This window comes from Drosophila miranda, chromosome 2, assembly GCF_003369915.1.
Source record: "Drosophila miranda strain MSH22 chromosome 2, D.miranda_PacBio2.1, whole genome shotgun sequence".
Taxonomy (NCBI): Eukaryota; Metazoa; Arthropoda; class Insecta; order Diptera; family Drosophilidae; genus Drosophila; species Drosophila miranda.
The window spans coordinates 601,818-621,375 of NC_046675.1; the positions used below are offsets into that span (position 1 = coordinate 601,818).

The 19,558-nt window shown below is 43.5% G+C and overlaps 2 protein-coding genes across 3 annotated transcripts; one reads left to right on the forward strand and one right to left on the reverse strand.

Annotated features, from left to right (window-relative positions):
• The first annotated feature begins 124 nt into the window (after positions 1 to 124).
• LOC108156037 (KAT8 regulatory NSL complex subunit 2) lies at positions 125 to 3,996 on the forward strand. The gene is made up of 5 exons (XM_017287290.2): positions 125 to 707; positions 774 to 966; positions 1,021 to 1,184; positions 1,249 to 1,649; positions 3,354 to 3,996. Exons 1-5 carry the CDS (start codon positions 212 to 214, stop codon positions 3,537 to 3,539), a joined length of 1,440 nt encoding a protein of 479 aa, XP_017142779.1. The 5' UTR covers positions 125 to 211; the 3' UTR covers positions 3,540 to 3,996.
• Positions 3,730 to 17,278, reverse strand: LOC108156036 (cadherin-99C). 2 transcript variants are annotated; one of them, XM_017287288.2, is made up of 12 exons: positions 17,002 to 17,278; positions 16,073 to 16,252; positions 12,562 to 12,722; positions 11,327 to 11,505; positions 11,056 to 11,178; positions 9,031 to 9,210; positions 8,896 to 8,961; positions 5,878 to 8,793; positions 5,284 to 5,808; positions 5,111 to 5,229; positions 4,281 to 5,045; positions 3,730 to 4,208 (listed from the first exon to the last, which is right to left on the reverse strand). In XM_017287288.2, exons 3-12 carry the CDS (start codon positions 12,716 to 12,718, stop codon positions 4,070 to 4,072), a joined length of 5,169 nt encoding a protein of 1,722 aa, XP_017142777.1. In that variant the 5' UTR covers positions 12,719 to 12,722; positions 16,073 to 16,252; positions 17,002 to 17,278; the 3' UTR covers positions 3,730 to 4,069. The 2 variants fall into 2 exon arrangements, with proteins under 2 accessions (XP_017142777.1, XP_033244478.1); XM_033388587.1 differs by having other exon boundaries at positions 16,073 to 17,278.
• Between the last annotated feature and the right edge of the window lie 2,280 nt (positions 17,279 to 19,558).

Sequence of the window (19,558 nt, forward strand, 5' to 3'; positions counted from 1 at the left end):
ATTCAACGGAATATCAAAAACGAGGAATATGTCTAATAGAACTTGAATTCGTCAGTATATTTACGGTATATTTTGAAAATGAGACGGTATATGTTGGTATATTTTTGAGGGTCGGACGGTATACTTTTATCGTCATTCGCGGTCACACTGCGTGTTAGTTTTCGCAGAATTTTTCTTAAAAATTAGATAAAAGCGACGCCGTTGGGAAATAATGGCTACTTTTTCCCCCAACAAGCTGCGCCAGTGCTCCCGGTTCATGGGCGCACCTTGTACCCCGGAAAAAGAGCAACTGTTGGTCGATGTGGCCAAAATAAAGTCGTGCGCCAATCCTACGTACGAATGCAGCCAGACGCGGGTTGACGGGCATGAGTTTTGCATTCGCCACGTTCTTCGCGATCCCCGGGCAAACTACCGCCAGTGCACACATGTGTACACCAACGGAAGAAAGTGCATAAACGCGGTTCCCAAATATGATAACAAGAAGGAGCAGATACTCACTACACTTTGCTTCGAGCACAACCGACAGACGCAGCTGAAAAAGACGCATGTAGCCGTCGGTCGTCTCCGCAGTGGCGTCGAGACCAATGAGACGTTGCTCAGCACTCTTTCCCATCACATAAACGTAGAGGATATTAAGGTCGAGTATCCGAGCACAGAGCCGGATGAGGATATGATCGATGTTGTTTCACCGCACGTGGCACCGTTTGGTAAGGCAGCATACAGAGTACAGTGCCACATAGTTAGGGTGGGTTTAATTTAAGTTTCCATTATAGTTAATCAGGATCATCGAAACGGTATAGAGAATGTTGTAGAAAAGGTCCGCCGCCGTCGTCGAATCTTAGATTACGCCTCCGACAGTTCCAGCAATGATGGAGATCCGCCTTGTGTGAAGAATACCGCCAAAGATATCGAGTTCTTTGAATCGGAGAACGAAAGCATCGATTCTGAAGACGATGATCCTCTAAAGTAAGTCTTTCACCAAGTACACTGGTTGTAGGGTCCTTTAATGATTACTTTTAGGCATGCCGGCGTCTACACTTGTGCTGAGGCTGTTCGGATTGCAGAGTTGAAAGTGAATAAACTTCAGGGCCTTTACCGCGAAGAGCTGTCCCATTTGCAGCTTGTTCTGAAACAAAGGCGTCGGCAGTACTTGCACGACATCCGGCGAGAACGGGAAATCTACTGTAATGTCAAAATTATTACAGTGTTTTCGCAGAAGGTTTCTGAATTGTCTTTCTATATTCGCAGGCAGTATCCACGATCAGCTTAAGGAGACGCCGCTCGAGCGCAAGCTCTACGAACAACTGAAGGCGCTCAACAGCTACCATCGTCGGCAGGGCGTTGAAGCGGTTCTCTACAAAAAATTCAAAGAGAAACGCGCGCGGGACACGCTGTTTGCATCGAAGTCGGCCAACAACCCCAAGTGCATTTTTACAGAGGGCGGCGTCAAATGTGGAGAGCGAACGCTGCCATGCTGCAAACACTGCCGCAAGCACATATTGGAGGATAAGCGCCAGGTTCTATTTCGTGCATGTGGAGTGGAGCGGAGCGGTGTTGTATGCCAGGAGCCCGTGACTAGCATGCTTGAAGACGCGAACTGTGTGCTGCATCTGAGCGTGGTGCCAGCCAAGCGCCAGTACATACAAAAGGTGGGTTAAATAAAATCTAAGCCTAACCACACCATTTTCATCACTTACACACGAATGTCGCTTCTGCTATTGTACTTATAGTCTACGTGTTTTGCATACAAATTTATAACTCAAACTGTTAATCATACGAGTATTTGCCACCTCAACAATATTAAAACTAGATCTTAGACCTATCATATAGAACTGTAGTAGAACTACGAGTATGTACACTACTGGTCAAAATAATACGTACACGCTTATGAGCTTTCTTTCACGTCCTATAAAACTTTTCTAATAAACATAATTAAAAAATCAAATTTACTTTTAGTGTTCTAACCTACAATAGACTATAAAAATGTTTATCATAAGCATTTTTCATTTCAAATATATATTTTATGATCGATTAAACCTTAAAATCATAAATAAGGGCTGGCCAAAATAATAAGTACAGCAATTCTCCAAAGCGAAAAACTAAAAGCGTATCAAAATTTTTACACTTTTTTCTTATAATTTATAATCTTTTAATAGTATCCTATATAGCCACACTTATTTTGGATGATTTCGGCCATTCTTCTTGGCATACTAGCAATAAGTTTGCGGCAAGTCTCCACTGAAATCTCACACCACGTTTTTTGCACAAATTCTCCACAATTCTTTTTCTTTTCGAAAAGCATTTTTACCAATTCGACGTTTTAAGTCACCCCAAAGGTTTTCAAATGGGTTTAAGTCAGGAGACTGACTTAACCAAGCCATAACGTTTACATTTTTTTCCGTAAACCAAACCTTCACCACCTTTAAGGTGTGCTATGGGTAATTTTCTGGTAGAAAGACCCATCTCAAGGGCATGTTTTGCACAGCATTAGGTTGTATAATGTCTGTCAATATGTTTTTATACCCGAATTGGATCACATGATCAGTTATGCGATGTACCGGCTCAACGCCATGCCAAGAAAAATAGCCTCAGATACCTATACATCAGCCTCCGTTCTTAACCGTTTTCTTTGTGTACCGGAAGTCGAATTCTTTGCCTTTGGGTCATTGTATACATCTTCTGGAGTCATTATCAAAAAGATTTATTTTTGTTTCGTCTCTCAATAATATATTATTCCACTTTTAAGACCCATCTGACCCAGACCATGCCAAATGATTTTCAACGAGTTTTTGCCTCATCCTTTCAAATATATAAATAACACCAGTGTACTTATTATTTTGGCCAGACCAAAAATGCCCATTCTGCAAAAATGTATGAATAGAATTTTATCAAGATGGTTCCCCACTTTAATTTTTGATTTAAATATTTGGCTAGACTTTAAACTTTCCAAATATGAACAATTGGCATCCATACACATACAAACATTCGAGCTATTCCATAACAAACTAGCACGACACCGATGTACTTATTTTTTTGGCCAGTAGTGTAGATCTACATACGGGTTTATTGAACAGCTTGTGATCGACTTTGAATAAATGACCGAACTCACATCCTCTGGTTTTATATGGTAAGATGGTAGTCTGTTGGATAAAGCCCTGACCATATTTCAACATGTAACAATACGTCGGCAGTGGAAGATCGGAATGTGGAGAGTGTACATACATATATGTATATGTAGATGAATATTTTGCCTCAACGTGGAAATGCACTGTATATTAGTTTTAATCACAATCATCTATCTGATATCTCATGCCTCTTATTGACGAACCTACCTACTATATCTCTTCTCACAGAAATGCGAATCTGAGACCGAAGAAGACGAAATCCCTTCAACAAGTACTCTCATTACTGAAACTGAAATATCTGCAGACATGATGCTTTCCAGAAGCTTTCGCAATGTCACCACAGCACATAGCGAAGACAGAAAAAACGATATTAAGCTTCTGAGATTGTCACCCAAACAATCGACCGCTGCGTAAGCCTGTGTAAGCCAACTCAAATGCCAATCAAAATTCAGTTAATTATTGGTAAAGGATAATGTTATGTTGCCCATTACGTGCAATATCAGGCGTGCAGAACCCCAATTCGTAAAGTTTATGATATAAATTGCTTCACGAGCAGAGCAGTCGTCGAGTACTAACATCAAACGATTTCACAAAATTGATACAATGTAGATGCATACATGACGTTTTTTATTTTATATAAATTTAACAATTGAGATATTTTACTGATAGTTATTGTTCAATTCACTTACTTAAAATTAATGACTGTATTTATTTGTTTTTTGTTTTTTGATCTTAGAGCACAGTTACAAAATATCAGTTATCAGTTTCTCCATTCAATAATATCCCTAGTGAAATATTTACAAGTTATAATCGGAATTCGATGGCAAATGCGCTAGCTTATGGTACAATAAACAATTAAAAGTACAAAATATCCAGCTAAGTACTCTACTATATTCACTCTAGTCTGTTTCTGTGTCTGTGTCTGTGACATCTTCTCAAACAGTTCACAGTTCCGTTGTGGTCTCCACCTCTGACCGATCCAAATCATTCAGGTACGAGAAGCCAATTTGGCCATAGTCTCGCTTTCCAAACGATACGTTCTCATTGGTGCAGCTTATGTGGTTGTGTCCGTCACCATTCGATCTGCAAAATATGAATTAAATTGAGCTAAGGTTTACATACGAGCACTATTTGGCTATATTTGGCTGTATCTACCGTTGGAAAAGCGGGTTGGTGATGGGCACTTCTCCGCTGTACATGCGATTGTTCAGTTGGCTGTGACGACCGAGCGTGCTGCTGTTGATCAAGTCGCCATTTCCAGAACTGTCTACGCATCCATTCAACAATCCTGCACCGCAAAACGTATTTCCACGTCTGCCCATCGTACTGTAGGCATTATTTTTGGCAATGGCCAAATTATTTCGTCCAACCCCATTGTCCCCATTGGATCCCCCGTTCTGATAATGGTTCGTATTCTGATGCTTAATGCGCCCCAGAGTCAAGGTGCCGGAAAGAGCACCATTCGTGTTCTGGGGAGAGCCCAGTGGGTTGGCATTGTTGCGGGTGTTGATCTCTAGTGTGCGATTGAAGGTGTTTTGTCTATTGTTTATCGCCAGATTGTTGTTCATGTTGTTGAGATTGTTGTGGCGGCGAAGTGTGGCGATGGTAGCCGTTGTTGCATCGGAATGCGATGGACTAGACTGACCGCCTGCACCGTGGCTGTTGCCGTTGCTGTTTTCTTTGTGTGTAATGTAGCTGACGTTGTCCAGCGAGAAGGCGTGGTTCTTGGCGCTGAAGTCCAGCTGCAGGTCGTCATCACCATCGGGCGGCACTGCCATTGCCAGCATCTGCGTTTCGTACTCTTTCATACTGGCCACAGTCTCACTTGCATTCGAAGCCTGCTGGTTGACAATGACGGGGTCGTAGCGCGTTGGACTCGTCGACGAATACTGCCGCATGCGTTGTTTGAAGTTTTTGTACCTATTAGGAAATGGGTTGGTTATTTACTACAGGCATCTGGGCCTATCCTATGCTAAGGTACGTACTTTGACCAAGAAATGCATATATATATTATCCCTATGGTGCCCAATATCAGAATGATAAGTGATATGGCAATGAGCGTGAAGGGGAACACTTCGTCATCAATGTCTATGGCGGCCTTGATCTAATAAAGGTCTCACAATGTCACAAATGTCAAACTTTCACGAGTAAGTCCTACCTTATGAACGTGTTCCTTTACTTCTATTGGCACGGAAATTCCATCGGCCTTGGCTCTTGGCAAAGCAAAGTTCAGTTCCAAGCGCGCAGCGGGTTCCAGCAACGTAGTCTCCACAATACTATCGTTGCGCTTTAATAGTTTCTCCGATTTCGGATCGATGAGGTAGAACCACACATCCGTAGCAGCTTGGTTCTCGATAACCGTGCCGTTGTTTGCCAGATACTTCTGATTGCTGAACCGCTCAATGCCGCTGACAAGTCCGGTTTTCTCATCGAGCAGCTCCTCCACCTCCGTGTGGTAGTTGCGAATTTCACTGGGAGCGGCGTTCGGAAAAGAGAGTGCCATACGATTGATGTCTGTCAGCTTGTTGACCACTATGCGGGCTCTGGTGCGATGTGATCCTTGTTCCTGGGCATCGCTGTCCCGCGCCTCAACCGAGAATGTCATTGGAAAGGCTTCTTCATTTCTGAAATGCCTCGCAGTTCGCAGAACACCATCTTCTGTCATCAGAAAAAAGCTTGTTGGCTGCAATTAAAAACAAGTTAGAATGTACTCCTATTTTATATTGTAATAAAACTGTCTTTGAGTACACACCAAACTGATTCCCGTGTCCTCATCGTCGTACAACTTGTACCGAACTAAGCCAAACTTTCCGGAATCCCGGTCGGTGGCACGCACCTGCAGAATGGTCGTGTCCACATCCATATCTGATGTCACAACGGTGTAGAAGGTGTCCCGCTGACCACGAAGCCGATTGAAGACAAACTCTGGCGCATTGTCGTTCTCGTCCTGAACTATTATGTTCACAGTGGTCTTGTCCTTTAGTGGGTTGACAAAGTAGCGGTGGGACACAAGACGTAGCTGGAGCGTGTACGAGGACTTGTTCTCGAAATCCAACGACTGAACGAGGACTATGCTGCATCCATGGTCGGCCAGGCTCAGGTTGAACTTTCCCTCGTCGTTTCCAAGCACAAACTCGCACCTAAAGTCTGCCGGTCCGCTGGTCGACTGTTTCGAATTAATGATTTGAACAATCTTCAGGGTGCTATTCACTTCCGTGGACTCCGGCACGCTGGTTGTGTAGCTGTCGTCACTAAAGCCCAGGCCGATGTTGTCCGTGCTCATTATCATCCCGCTCTGCAGCTTGGTGTCCATGTTCATATCGTTGTTCTGGGATAGAGCAAGGTGTCGCACGTCCACGCGAAGAGGGGCCACAGAGCTCAGCTGGGGATCGCCCATGTCGTAGGCGCGGATGTCCACGTGGTACTCTGTGTCGACTTCCTTGCGCAGCTCGTCGCGGATTCGCACTGCCCCCGTGTCTGGATCGACTTGAAAGTATTTTGGTGCTTTGCCGCGTCCGACTATCTCGTAGCGAACCACGTTTCCAGGGGAGGTGCCATCGCCGTCAATGGCCGGCAGAGTGGCTATAATGGTGCCTATGGCTTGGTCATCGTTCACAGTCACTGGATCGGGCACAGTTATGAATCTCGGCGGCAAATCGTTCCGATCCTCTACATCCACCACCAGCTGGAGTGTGTCTCCAGGCCCATCTCCATCGTTTTCAATTGTACCGATGGTCAACTGGTGCTGTCGTTGGTTCTCATAGTCCAACCCCTTGATCGTGTGCACTTCTCCGGTGGTCGCAGATACCTTGAACAGTTCCGCATCCCCCTTGCGGAGCACGTAGGTTATTTCCGGAATCGTGTCTGGATCGAATGCCTGCACCGTGGCCACCAGGAAACTCTCCTCGTTCTCTGGTATATGCACGTCGATGCGAGCATCGCTGAACTTTGGCACTTCGTCGGGAATGTCATGCACTAGCACGGTCACGCTGGCCGTGCCCAGGCGAGCGTCGGGAGCCCCATCCTTGGCGGTAACCACGAACTTGTACTCGTTCAAGCGCTCATAGTCCAGCTGAGAGGCTGTGCGCAGTTCCCCGGAGGTGCCGTTTATGGTAAATGGCACGTCTGTGGGTATGGAATAAGTGATCTCTGCGTTTATACCTTCATCGGCGTCAGTGGCATGCACCACACCAACGAAGGCATCGGCAGTGCCCTCGTCCACTTGGAAAACGTAGGGCAGAGTGGACACATCAAACTCTGGATTCTTGTCGTTGATATCGGTAACCTTGATGTTCACTGTGGCGCTGCTCGAGAGGCCACCGCTATCCTCGGCCCTCATGATCAGTTGGTAGCGCGTCAAACTCTCGCGATCCAGCTTGCGTATCACTATGATGACCCCAGTTTCTTGGCCCACAGCAAACTGACGCAGATCATTGCCGGATATGATTGAGTAGACGACTGCATCGTTCTCCGGATCATCGGCATGGACTACGGTGACTGTGGAGTTGATCTCCGCACCCTCGCTAACCTGCACTTCGTAGATGGGCTTCTGGAAGCGGGGCGGCTTCGTGTTCGGCCCCGGTGTCACACTCACCTCCACAATGGCCTGCGAAGAGAGTCCTCCTATGTCGGTTGCCTGCACGGTTATGCTGTATTGCTCACCGGCCAGCAGGCGGCCGTGGGTTCTGATTTCCCCGGTTTGCTCGTCGATGGTGAACTTTTGAATGCCGTTGTTGGATACGTGGTAAATCGAGTAGGCGACCACGGCATTGGGCCCCTCGTCGTTGTCGATGGCTGTCACTTGGGTGACCAGCCGACTTTCGCTCTGATCCCCCGAATTGGCAGTGATCGCAATAGGCGAGACCATTGCCAGCTTGGGGGCATTGTCGTTGATATCTCGCAGATGCACCGTGAGGCTCAACGGGGCGCTGGCAGCGTTCGTTCGGGGCTCCCGGGCGACAACCTGAAACTTAAACCGGCCGGGGGCAGGCGGATCCCGATCGAGGTTGTCTTCGTTCACTACCAGAATGCCTCCACTGGTCACATTGAATGAGGGCGTGGTCAGTTCATATATATAATCGGGCTTGGGATCGCCCTCGCCCAAGTCCGCATCTGTGGTTCTGAAGGATATGGGATTGCCGTTTGCATCCAAGACTCTGGTGCCTATGGGCGAGTTTTCGTCAACATAGCCCTCGCTGGCTGAGGAGGATATGGCCGGGGGATTGGCATCGACCGGTTTAACAGCAATCGCCAGTTTGGCCGTGGTGAACCGTCGAGGTGCAGGTGAAATCTCTTCTGCGCGCACGATAATGTCATATCTCTTGGCCGTGGACGTATCAATGGCTTTTGTTTGCTTCAGCACTCCCGTTTCTTCATCAATCTCAAAGTAGTCTTCATAGTTACCAGGCATTCCACTGGCGAAACTGTAGCGAATCCGCGAGTTTATCGTGTCCAGATCGACCGCCTGTATTCTCTCGGGCAACACATTGAGGACACCCAGCAACGACCCTGCCGGCACAGACGCCGTGTACTCTGGGTTTATGCAGGCACCCTCGACTGACACGCAGCCCCGGTATATAAATGAGGGATCCAAATCATCCGAGTCGGCTATATTGACAGTAAGAGTGGTGGTCGAAGACAGTCGATGCTCGGTGTTGCGAGCCCGATCCTGAAAGTGGGCAAAAGTGGGGGTCCGAACATTATATTTCTCTAAATTTGCACGCGTTTGGATGTTTGATTTTGAATATTGAATCTGGGGTTTTTGACTTACCGAAGCTACAATGGTCACAAAATACCGCTGAACCTTCTCGTAGTCCAAAATCTTTGATACAGTAACCTGCAAGTAGGGCATAAAAGTATTATTATTACCATATTATTTTTGTGTCTTACATAAAAATAAACTTACTTGTCCCTGGTGCGGAAAGGATATGGCAAAAGTTCCATACCCATCAGCGCTAGTGAGCTTCTCATCTTCGGTTGCATTAATACTTTGTTCGGCAATAAAATATTCCACTAGCCCGTTGACTCCGGCATCTTTATCGAGCGCTTGTATGTTCCGAAAGATCGTAGTGCCCACCGGTGTGCTCTGTTTTAAAAGAATGTGTTGGGTTACGACTGTAGCCAGGGGTGCAGCAGTAAAGTTAGTCCCTATTATTGTTCGTTGCTTGCACTGCCCACTGTTCCACGGTACCACATTGTAAGCTACATACATACATACATATAGTACATATGCTCCCGCACTGCAGCGGCCGATGCAACCGTTCTCTCGCGTCTTTCTTTCTTTTGCCTTCTCTATCTCTCTCTCGATCTGTCGCGCTCTTGTCGAAGCATCGCTTTGGTTAGGGCGCCTGCCCTTGAATTTGGTCTTGTTCTAGCACTCACTTCTCGCATAATTCGCATAATTCGCATAATTCGCATAATTCGCATAATTGTTCTTCAATCCAACACCGTCTTGAACCGATCGATCGCTATCGCTATTGCATCCGTACATATTTCGCTATTGTTCTTCCGCTATCATTGTATGTACTCTATTCGACATAATAAACCATATTAATATAAACAATCATTGACTTATCATTAAACAGATCGCAAGCTACGCTGCTGAAAAAGCTCAGTAGCCCAACAGAATTAAAATGCATTTTTAAACATGCACATATGTAGGGTACTATTTAGAATTTAATTTCAACTGAGCGGACGTGCATCGTAAAATATTTAGTATTCATTTAATTAGCTGATAAACGAGAACGAATCCAAAGATGTTTTCCACAAACAGTCCCTCGAGAGTCCCGCTTAAAACGGCGGCAAGTGCATACCAAATATATTCCTGGAGAACTGACAGAGTGCCATAATGGGAACACGAATGGGATACCTCGTACGAAAAGCCCACACTACATTCTCGTGTGTAGTTATGGGAAAAGACTGGCTAATTATTTTCCTGAAGTTTATGGGGTTTCTTCAGATATTGAAAAACCAACAAGCAATCAATCGCCAGCAATAATACACGATTTTCGGTAGAAAAGAAGGAAGGCCGTACTCGATCGAGCATACGATTGGACTCACTCTCACCAGACTTCTGTGCCTTAAAGCTGTTCGCCGCTTCACGTTGCATAATGAATTATTTATGAATAAATCCCCCTAGGTATTCCTACCGATGGTTCGCGATTAAATCTCCTTCGGTACGTATATTTGAGTAAGTTTATTGCCAGCGAGTTGTGATTTCTGTGCCAATTGTATGAAGATCAGAATGGGGCCTTTGTAAAGTCCTTGAAGTGGCTTATGATTATTCCGAGTGATATGCATTGTATGTAGGTATGGTCGTATAACTGAAAGATCTAATAAGAGGGGTTCTCTTTTGTTTCATGGCATTACTTGTTGGTGCTTTCTAATATGTCAACTGTTCTGTAATTGAACGTTATTAGTCTAAATACGTGATTAACAGACGGAAATACTATTGTAGCCTTAGATGTGATGTTGTGTCTTGTCTGCACATGCAATTGTGGTTGTTGTTGTTGTTGTTGGGGCACGGGCACGGAGCAACATGAACATGTTGCATCAACATGCGACGTGGACAACACATGCTTGTCTGCCACTTCATTAGTGTCTTGTATGTTGTTGCTGCTTGCTGGCATCGACTATACCATCGAGAAGGCTATGCACATTCACCTGACTCTCGGACTCGGACTCAAACTCCGTCTCTGCCTCTGCCTCTGCCTCTGCCTCTAACTCTGCTGCAGTGGAGCATTTGTGGCGGTAACAACTGCGGCCTGCGAACGCGAACTGGTAGCTCGCGAAGGGGGAAATGCGGCAAGAAAGGCAGGCAACAGGCAACAGGCAACGGGCAAAAGGCAACAGGCACACGGGCAAACAGAACAAGCAAAACTTTGGCGCTCCAAAAAGCTGTTCGTGTCTTGAATGCTTGAAATCTACTTACCTCGGGTACGGTGACCTCATAGGGCGTGTTCATGAAACGGGGCGCATTGTCATTGATATCCGACACGCGCACAATAATGGGAATGTTGCGCTTCTTATTAGAGGATCGAATCGTACAGGACACCTGGAAAGAAATGGCGTAATTCTTGAGTGGGTGGCATGTGCATTTCATCAAACAATTAATTACGGCTTTTAATTCATTTGCACATCCGCACATCTCCAGAAGAGGCCTAGAAGATGCCGAAGAGCCGCTCCTGGGGAGATACACTTACCTGGAACACAATGTGACTAAGATTTTCTTCATCCCGGTCAAGGGGCTGCAGCAACTGCAGTCTTTTTCCGATCAATTGAAACGTTGGCTGTCCTTTTGGAAAAACTAGATCGAGATCTATTTCCGTCTCCGGATCGCCAAAGATGGGAAGTTCTGGGGGTGTCGTTTGCTGTCCAATGACTATCACAGATACGTATTAGTTAGTAGTAGTAGTAGTCATTCATATGTTGGTACACAAATATTTATATTCAGTTGAAGCCCCACTAAGAGCGAATAGAATCGGATCCTTTCTCTTTGAATTGAGGGTTAAAGCAGCCATCGCTTGGGAAGTATGCGTTTATATTGTATGTATGTGGGCATGTATGTAGGTATGTATGTATGTATGAGACATATGAACGTGCTGTAAAAGTTCGTGTTAAGCGGCAGCTGCGTCTAGAAAGCCAGTCAGATTCAGATCTTGCACAATACGTACGAGTACGTATGTATCCACAAATGCACATATGTATGTATGTACATATATATGGAGCAGTAATCGTAATAGTGGGGCTAAAGATACATATGAATATTGGAAAATTCACAGAAGCCCGTTTGGCCTGTGTTGATTTAGGCATTCTTGAGGAGCACGACCATTTAAATATGCATCCATATGTACATACACACAATATGTGCGAGTGTTATGTTTTATTCTGATAATCAGATCAAGCCGTCGGTTCTGCATAGTACATACGTACGTACATGTACATAGATACATATGTATCTAGATACATGTTCATGGACACGTATCCAAGTTATAATTATGGCGTTGCACCTTTTGTGCTTGCAGACTATGGATCTCAAAGTTGGGGTTTGTCTGTTGTACGAGCTGTACGGGCTGCATTGCATGTGTCCGCCCCTTTACTATGTTTACTGTGTTTAAAAGTCATATAAAATGGCTTCAGGTTTATGAGGCATCCAACAAAGAGGTAGCGTAAGACATGCAATTTTTTCTTGCTGGGCTGGTAATTCTCCTGAGGTAATGATGTCCAACCCTTCTCTAAGGAAGCCACTCCATTATTATAGTACACTGTTTGCACGGCAGAGAGGGAACACTAGATTCATGGCACAATCTACCATAGAAACATTTGAATCGTACAACAAATCTACCAAGAAATGGTTTATGGAGTTCCACTATAGGAGCTCTAATGCTTCTTCATTCATAGTCGGTCATAGTTGTATACTCATTTGAAATTCTCTTACATGTCTCGCGACTTTCTTCTATGTCCAGGATTATATTAGTTTGGCCAGTTTCCACCTCGCACATTTGCGATTTGCCCAAAACAGCTGAGGACAGCAGAATCAAAAGTCCTAAGAGTCCGAGTCCTTGCATTGCTGATATGTTGTTGTTAGCAGACATTGTTCTGTAATTAAATGGGTATTATTTAGTAAGCAATTGTTAATGTCACCTACCAGTAGACATATGTATGTATGTACTTATTTTTAACAGTGAATCGCAAAGCCAAAACCTATTCGCTGCGTGGCTTTAAAGTGCCCCCTACTTATATGTATATAAGTTGTCTGTGTATATGAACCAAGATGGCTTCTCATTCCTTAAATGGTGTGAAATCAATATGCAATAAACATTTAAACAAAACTGGAACTGGAACCTGGACAACGGACAACTGGACAGCTAGAGAACTGGCGTTGCCGGTACACTCTTCGGCTCTGCTGTGCGATTCTTGTCCAACCATCTGCATGTTTATATGGGCATGAGGAAATCATAGATGCGAACGCATCTACCACAGCGTAGCCGTAGTCTGCTGCTGTACTCGTACTCGTACTCGTATTTTTGTGAACGACAAAAGATTGGGCTTGGTCTTGGGCTTGGGCTTGGGTACATTGGAGCACAAAACTTAGCCCCATATTAATTCCATCGGTAGTTATCTTAGCTAACAACTAGTCTAATTATTCCACTAACTGAATAAACGCAACGAAACCTCGAAATCGTGCACCCTCTAATGCTCCCCGGACAGAGCAGCCACAAAAAGAGCTGGCATTCAAGCAGTCATCAGAAAAGTGCTAAAAATGAAACCGCATTCCTTGGTTGCATCCAGTTGTATGAGAAACAAAACAACAGCAAAAAAGAAGACTAAACTCTTATAAGATGGGGAGCCAAGCTACTAAGCAAACAACTGCACTTATTCCTAGAGGTAGCTGGAAGGTGTACACTGTACAGGTGTACATTCTCTCGGAGCTGCCCATCTCATCAACCGCCTAAACGGCGCGGCGGCAGCCTGTTCGAGTTGTGGCTTAGATACAGTTAGGAACGTATTTCAAAGCCACTTCTTGAGCTATCTTGTGCTGTGCTATGCTATCCCTATGCTGGCTATTCTCGTTGGCTTTCTCTTGCTGTAAATCCGCCAGTACCTGGTACCTGGTACCTGGTACCAGGTACCCGGTACCTGTACCTTGCCTGACTCATTCACCATTCACCGTAGACTTGCTGGCTGCTACAGGAGCACAGCTCGCGTATCTTTTGCAGTGCACTTATTAGAACGCGGTTATAATAGCTTTCCAGAGGAAAGAGAAGAATAGTGCAGTAGAGACTAGAGAGTACATAAGCACTTCCGACCTCTTGCACATGTACATATACATATACATATACATATCTATTATTGCTGATTGAATGCACATACCCTTGTATTCAAGTTCGAGTAATTCTATCATATATGTAGCTTCCATAGGATGCACAATGGATCTGAAATTAGAAACGTTGTCTGAAATCTTTACATTTTCTGGAAAATGTCATGCCAAGCTTTCCTGCAATCAGTATCTCAGTCCCAAAGTTTTCTTAAAGGTGAAGTGAACCACTAGAAGTCCGTCAACCATTTGAAATACAATCTAAAGGATCGAATTGTACAACTTTTAGATCCGTTTTCGTACTATTGAAAATTAAAATAGAAAATTCACTCATATCAGAGAGTTTTTGGTGACTATTTTTATGTGAAAAATCGCCCCAAAATAAGAGTGAAAGTTTTACCTTTAAACAATGTACAATGCCCCGTTATTATCACCCTGTTTGGCTGTCTTTATATATATTTTCCTATAAACGATGATGCTGCTGCTGCTGCTCTTATGACGGCTTTACACAGCATCTCCAGTACACAAATCCTTCGCTCTAAAGACTATTTGTCTATATAATATAGCTTTCACTGGGCATACCTGTCGTAAAAAAACAACAAAACAACATGCGAGTAAATGAAGCTGCAAAGCTGTTGAATATGTTCAACCGGAAACCTATAGAAAAAGCCGAATGTGCCAAAACTGGTTTGCGAAATAAAACGAAAGCCGAAGAATTGCTTTAAACGCTAGTGCTGACTGCTGGCTGCTGGCTGCTGGGTGCCCAGTGCTCAGATACAAGAAACCTGTTGCTTATTTGATGCTGTTTCTGCGAACATTTTCTAGTTTTGAATGTGGTACAATACGTACCGAACACCAAACACCGAACACCGAACACCGAACTTAAATCTGAAATCTATTGGAATGCGAACGATGGTTGCCACATACATGCATGCACACTATGTGTACCGCGTACATACCTATAATTGTACATATCTATCTATACAAAATTGTTTCATTTTATCAGTTTGATTCTGGCGACTATTGCAATTGCAATACGAGTATCTCTGGATACATATGTACATATGCAAATACATATGTACATCGACTTGTGTGGTTATGTGGTTTAGACGGCCGGGAGAACCGTGTGGTCCGGTCCGCACTTTAACCCCCACTTTAATGAAATTTGTGCAAGTGTAAGTAGAAATACTCATAAGTACTTTGCAATAAGCAGTCAAATATCAATGGGTCTGGCACATAATCTGACAAGCCTGAAAATAGAAAGCGAAGAAGTATCATTTGCCGTCCATTAACCGAACGTACTGAAGTCAGTAGTCATCTTCAGTTTGAGGTAACTTTCCGAAACGTGACTGACTAAAGGTCAAATTATCCAGTTGGTAGCAGCATTGTGAAGCAAAGAAAACCACAAGCATCCTTGCTACACGCTCCAGCCCAAGCCCTTGCAAAATTAACTCGTGAAAGTAACAATTTCCCTTGCTACTTCCGGTGTAATATTATTAGGTACTATTGCCCTCACATATGTACTATTAAAGCTTAGATGAATTTTGTGTCTTCAAGTGTATGGAATTTAGGAGCTCATATCGCTAATCCGGTTTTCGAGGGGAGCATCAAACAAATATGGACACCAAATATATTATGACATTCTTTAGCTGTTAGTCCATTCGCTTCTACGGACAATCAGGAGGAACGAAGCGACTCGGCTGTTGATCAGTAATAATTCGAAGCCGATAAGATCGGAGATCCATATCGCTTACTTTCTGGGAGCGGAAATGCTTAGTCTCTTTGTAAGGGTATAATGATGACGAACGTATTTTAAGTTTCGCTTAACAAAAAACCACAAGTAATTCATAGAAGGCTTTCTGATGGCGAGGGGGTAAGGTGGGTATTAAAAAGTTGTTATTTATACCTGAGAGTGTACAAGAGTGGGTTCTTATAGGTTGTCTTCTTTCTGTTCTTTGTGAGTTTAGTTTTATTGCGTTTTATTCGTATACTTAAGTCTCGCCCTAAGAAGATTACCTTAAGGTCGATGCCACTTAGTTTGATGCTCCCATAGAGAGACGATAGGTTACGATAGCAAAGGCAAAATGCCATATTATATTCTTATCAATCGGTTACAGCTAGTTGCACTTACCATATGCTTTCAGGATGCTGATGGGTGTTCTTCAAATTTTGTTATTAGGCCGTTGAGCTGAGTTTGAGTGTATCCAAGAACCATTTGTTGAAACAAGAAATGTTGAGCACACGATGAGGGGAACAAATTTTTGATTGTTTCTATTACATTTCGGAAGTATCAAAATCACGTACAGTCCGACTGCAAAGAACACACAAACACAGTAAGACACGGGCACGGCACGGCACGTTTAAGGCAATATATTTTGTCAGCATTCCAAAGTTATGGAGCTATAGATGGATTTTGACATTTTGAGACGATCTGGTATCTATCTGGTTTTGTGTATATTATATGAATTACACTCATACCAGTTCGGAATCCCGCGAAAAGCAAACAGCACAAATATGTGTGGGATCGCTATAGCATGTGGTAAAAGTAGTGTGACAGGTTGACGACGCGACGGACAGGGACAGGCTGACGTTTTCTTTAAGAAATCTTTACATACGTGACCTCATTTGCCAGACTTATCGGAAAACAGTTTAGACTTAGGCCACCTTTTCTTAGCCAGTGCCCACCTACACTTCATTTCCATCGCAAATGCACTGCACTGCCATTTCTTTTGGATTCCAACTTATCCAACTTATAGACTCTTTAACTTGTGTATTGTATTGTGTTGTATTGTACTACGAAAGCCGATTGGTAAAATAATAATTTTGTATTTCTTCACGAGCACCATTAAAACCAGTTGGGGAGCTTCTGAACTGATCCTTTTATTCGTTTTCTCAACAATATGAACACTAGTAATCAGGAATTCGCACAGGTATCGCCAGCATCATTTGAATTTAAATGGGTTCTTAGTGTATCACGAGAGTCCGTCCATTGAGTGCCTGAACTTTACAAACATCTCAGGAGATAACTTTTAGAAAATTAGCTCTTGGGCATATTCATACCAGCGGAAAACCGGTATCGCGGGAGCCACCTAAAGACGTGTAGGCTATAGCTATCCACATAGATGCGAGTATGTGTGTGTACAGGTGATCGCAGCGCGAACGACACGTGAGAACGGCGCAGTGGATGCCACAGGTATGGGCGATGTTGGAGCGCTGTTGGGGCTTCGCACTGAACTTTTTTCTTCATTGAGCGTTTTGTTGAGTGGACTTTGAGTGTGATGGATGATGGGTGCTTGAATGGTGCGAAATAACAATCATGCGAGAGAGAAACTTCTGCAGGGAGTGTACAAAAACGGTATGGACAAGCGAGGTAAACAGCCAAACGGCTTGCTGCGAAGCTCTACCTCGCTCCTTACATTGTCTTGCCTGGGGCTTAGTCGGACTCCAAAAAACACTCACACTCAACGTCCACAAAGCAAAGCAAAGCAAAACACTCAACTCAACTCAACTCAACTCAACAAAATGCTCATGGAAATAAAACTACGTAGGCAATCTCTTTTGCGGTAAAACTGGTTTTTGGGACTAGTTTAACAGCTGATACAATGAATACACATAGCTGAAATCATACCTACATATTTTCGTGTCGTATCCGAAAGGTAAAGCCAATGTGCAGGTACACTGTGATCTGCAGGTGCATGTACGTATGTATGCACATACATACATACCTAAATACATACGTACATACGTACATAGATACATATGTACATATGTATGCATGTTGTCTATGAGCGGCGGGTCTGTTAACTTAAAGTAAATAAAAAGACCACCATGTTTCATTTCCATAACAGTAGACAACAAAACCAGTTTGGTGTTTAAAGTTTTTTATTTTTGTTTTTTAGTTTTAGTTTTCATGTTTCAAGCTATGAAAAAGGTTTTTGACAACAATTTTTGGCGATGCTGCTGCAATTTTTGTGCACCAAACTGTCGTTGGTTGGTCTCTTGTTGCACAGTTGCACGGTTGCACGGTTTCCCGGGCAATGCATGAATGAAGTTCACTCAAGGGGCAGGCAACATTTTTGTGCATTTATATAATGCATGTACATATCTACAATGTATGCCCCAGTCCGTGACACTTGCCACTAGACAGTCCCATTTGCATATTCAATTGCATTGCATTAGGACAATATGACAGCCTTTCGGAGCTTTCAGAAAACGCTCAGATTCAACGTTTCGAAGTGCGTGTCTTAGATATATTGGAATGCATTTTGCAATTCTCCAGAACTAAATGTTGCAGCGAAGCCTTTTTAAAGAAAGTAATTTATTGGAACAAGCGTAGCATGCGGACTGGAAGAGAACTTCGTTCTTCTCTTTCTCTCAAACAGAGAATTGGAGAAAGTGCTCTTGGTTTAACTGTTTGTGCTGGCCATTGTTCAATGGAACATTGTCCAATGGGCCGTACTGGACACAGAAAAGCTAATTATTATTAAGTTAATTCTCGTATTAGCCTGTTTCTCTGAGGCCCCCAACAGTGACTCTTAACTGAAGCTTTTAAACATTGTTACTATTCTTAGTTGTAAATACAAATTAAGTCTCAACTTTTCGTTCCTGGAGTTGGGTAAGTTTGCGATTCTGTCTTCGGGCATCGTCAACACTTTTCGCAGCTTATTAGTCGCTTTTTTTGCAAGACGTTCGATGGGCATGGTATCCGGCTTCGGTTGCCTGGCAGTCTTTATATGAATTCACCTCCGATCATCAAGAATTTCTTGACTGACACCAATATGTATTTAGCAACTTTCCGCATGCTCAAATTACAATTCGAGGGAAGCGCTTTTGAAATCCATGCTCTTTTCGTACTCGCATGTATGTACATACATCTGTATGCAGTGAGTAGGTACATATATGTATATATATACGATCAAGCTTGACCACAAGATTAGAATGCAATATAAGCAAAATGACTTTATTTATTGACTACTCACAAATAACTGTATCAGCTGTATATCAGCACATATCCCCAACTTTTAAGATATGTATGCATATAGTATGATATACTCTACTTGCAGTAAATATCCGAAAGTGGAAATGGATTTTAATAAGAAATTAACCCTTTTGTGGGAATTTTTGGCACGTTGCATAAGCCATCGTCCCTTACGAATGTCTTGCGATCCGGTATAATTGCAGAAGCCTAATGTTGATCTTCTGCCAATGTTCTGTTAAATGTTGCTGGTGCTATTTAATCATTCTTCGCTTAAATTTAATTGCTTCACAACTGCAACGGCCACAACTGCTCGAATCGAATCGAAACTAAGGCGCACCGAATAGCCCGAAAGATGCATGCCATGGCATGGCGAACAATCAGTTTTCCAAGATCAGCTCTGTCCGGCAATGGATGCATTCATACGTTATTACATACACACATATCTACAATATGTACACGAATGTACAGCATTCAGTTGCGGTCAAAAAAGGAGTATGGAGTGGAAGGGATGGGATGGTATGGGATGGGATCTTTTATAAGGTGGAAATTCAATCCACCGTTTACAAGCAAAGAATATCTCTGGTGCACACGTTATGTGGCTTCTTACCCACACCCGAGCATACATGTGTATGTATATTT

What these genes read in the sequence shown, in the direction of transcription:
- LOC108156037 (XM_017287290.2), top strand. Translation starts at nt 212, where the DNA reads ATGGCTACTTTTTCCCCCAACAAGCTGCGCCAGTGCTCCCGGTTCATG. An exon ending in ACCGCACGTGGCACCGTTTG is followed by an intron (nt 708 to 773) that starts GTAAGGCAGCAT and finishes TTTCCATTATAG; the next exon opens with TTAATCAGGATCATCGAAAC. An exon ending in GCGAGAACGGGAAATCTACT is followed by an intron (nt 1,185 to 1,248) that starts GTAATGTCAAAA and finishes CTATATTCGCAG; the next exon opens with GCAGTATCCACGATCAGCTT.
- LOC108156036 (XM_017287288.2), bottom strand. Translation starts at nt 12,718, where the DNA reads ATGTCTGCTAACAACAACATATCAGCAATGCAAGGACTCGGACTCTTA. An exon ending in TAAAGGAACACGTTCATAAG is followed by an intron (nt 5,230 to 5,283) that starts GTAGGACTTACT and finishes GACCTTTATTAG; the next exon opens with ATCAAGGCCGCCATAGACAT. An exon ending in ATATGCATTTCTTGGTCAAA is followed by an intron (nt 5,046 to 5,110) that starts GTACGTACCTTA and finishes ATTTCCTAATAG; the next exon opens with GTACAAAAACTTCAAACAAC.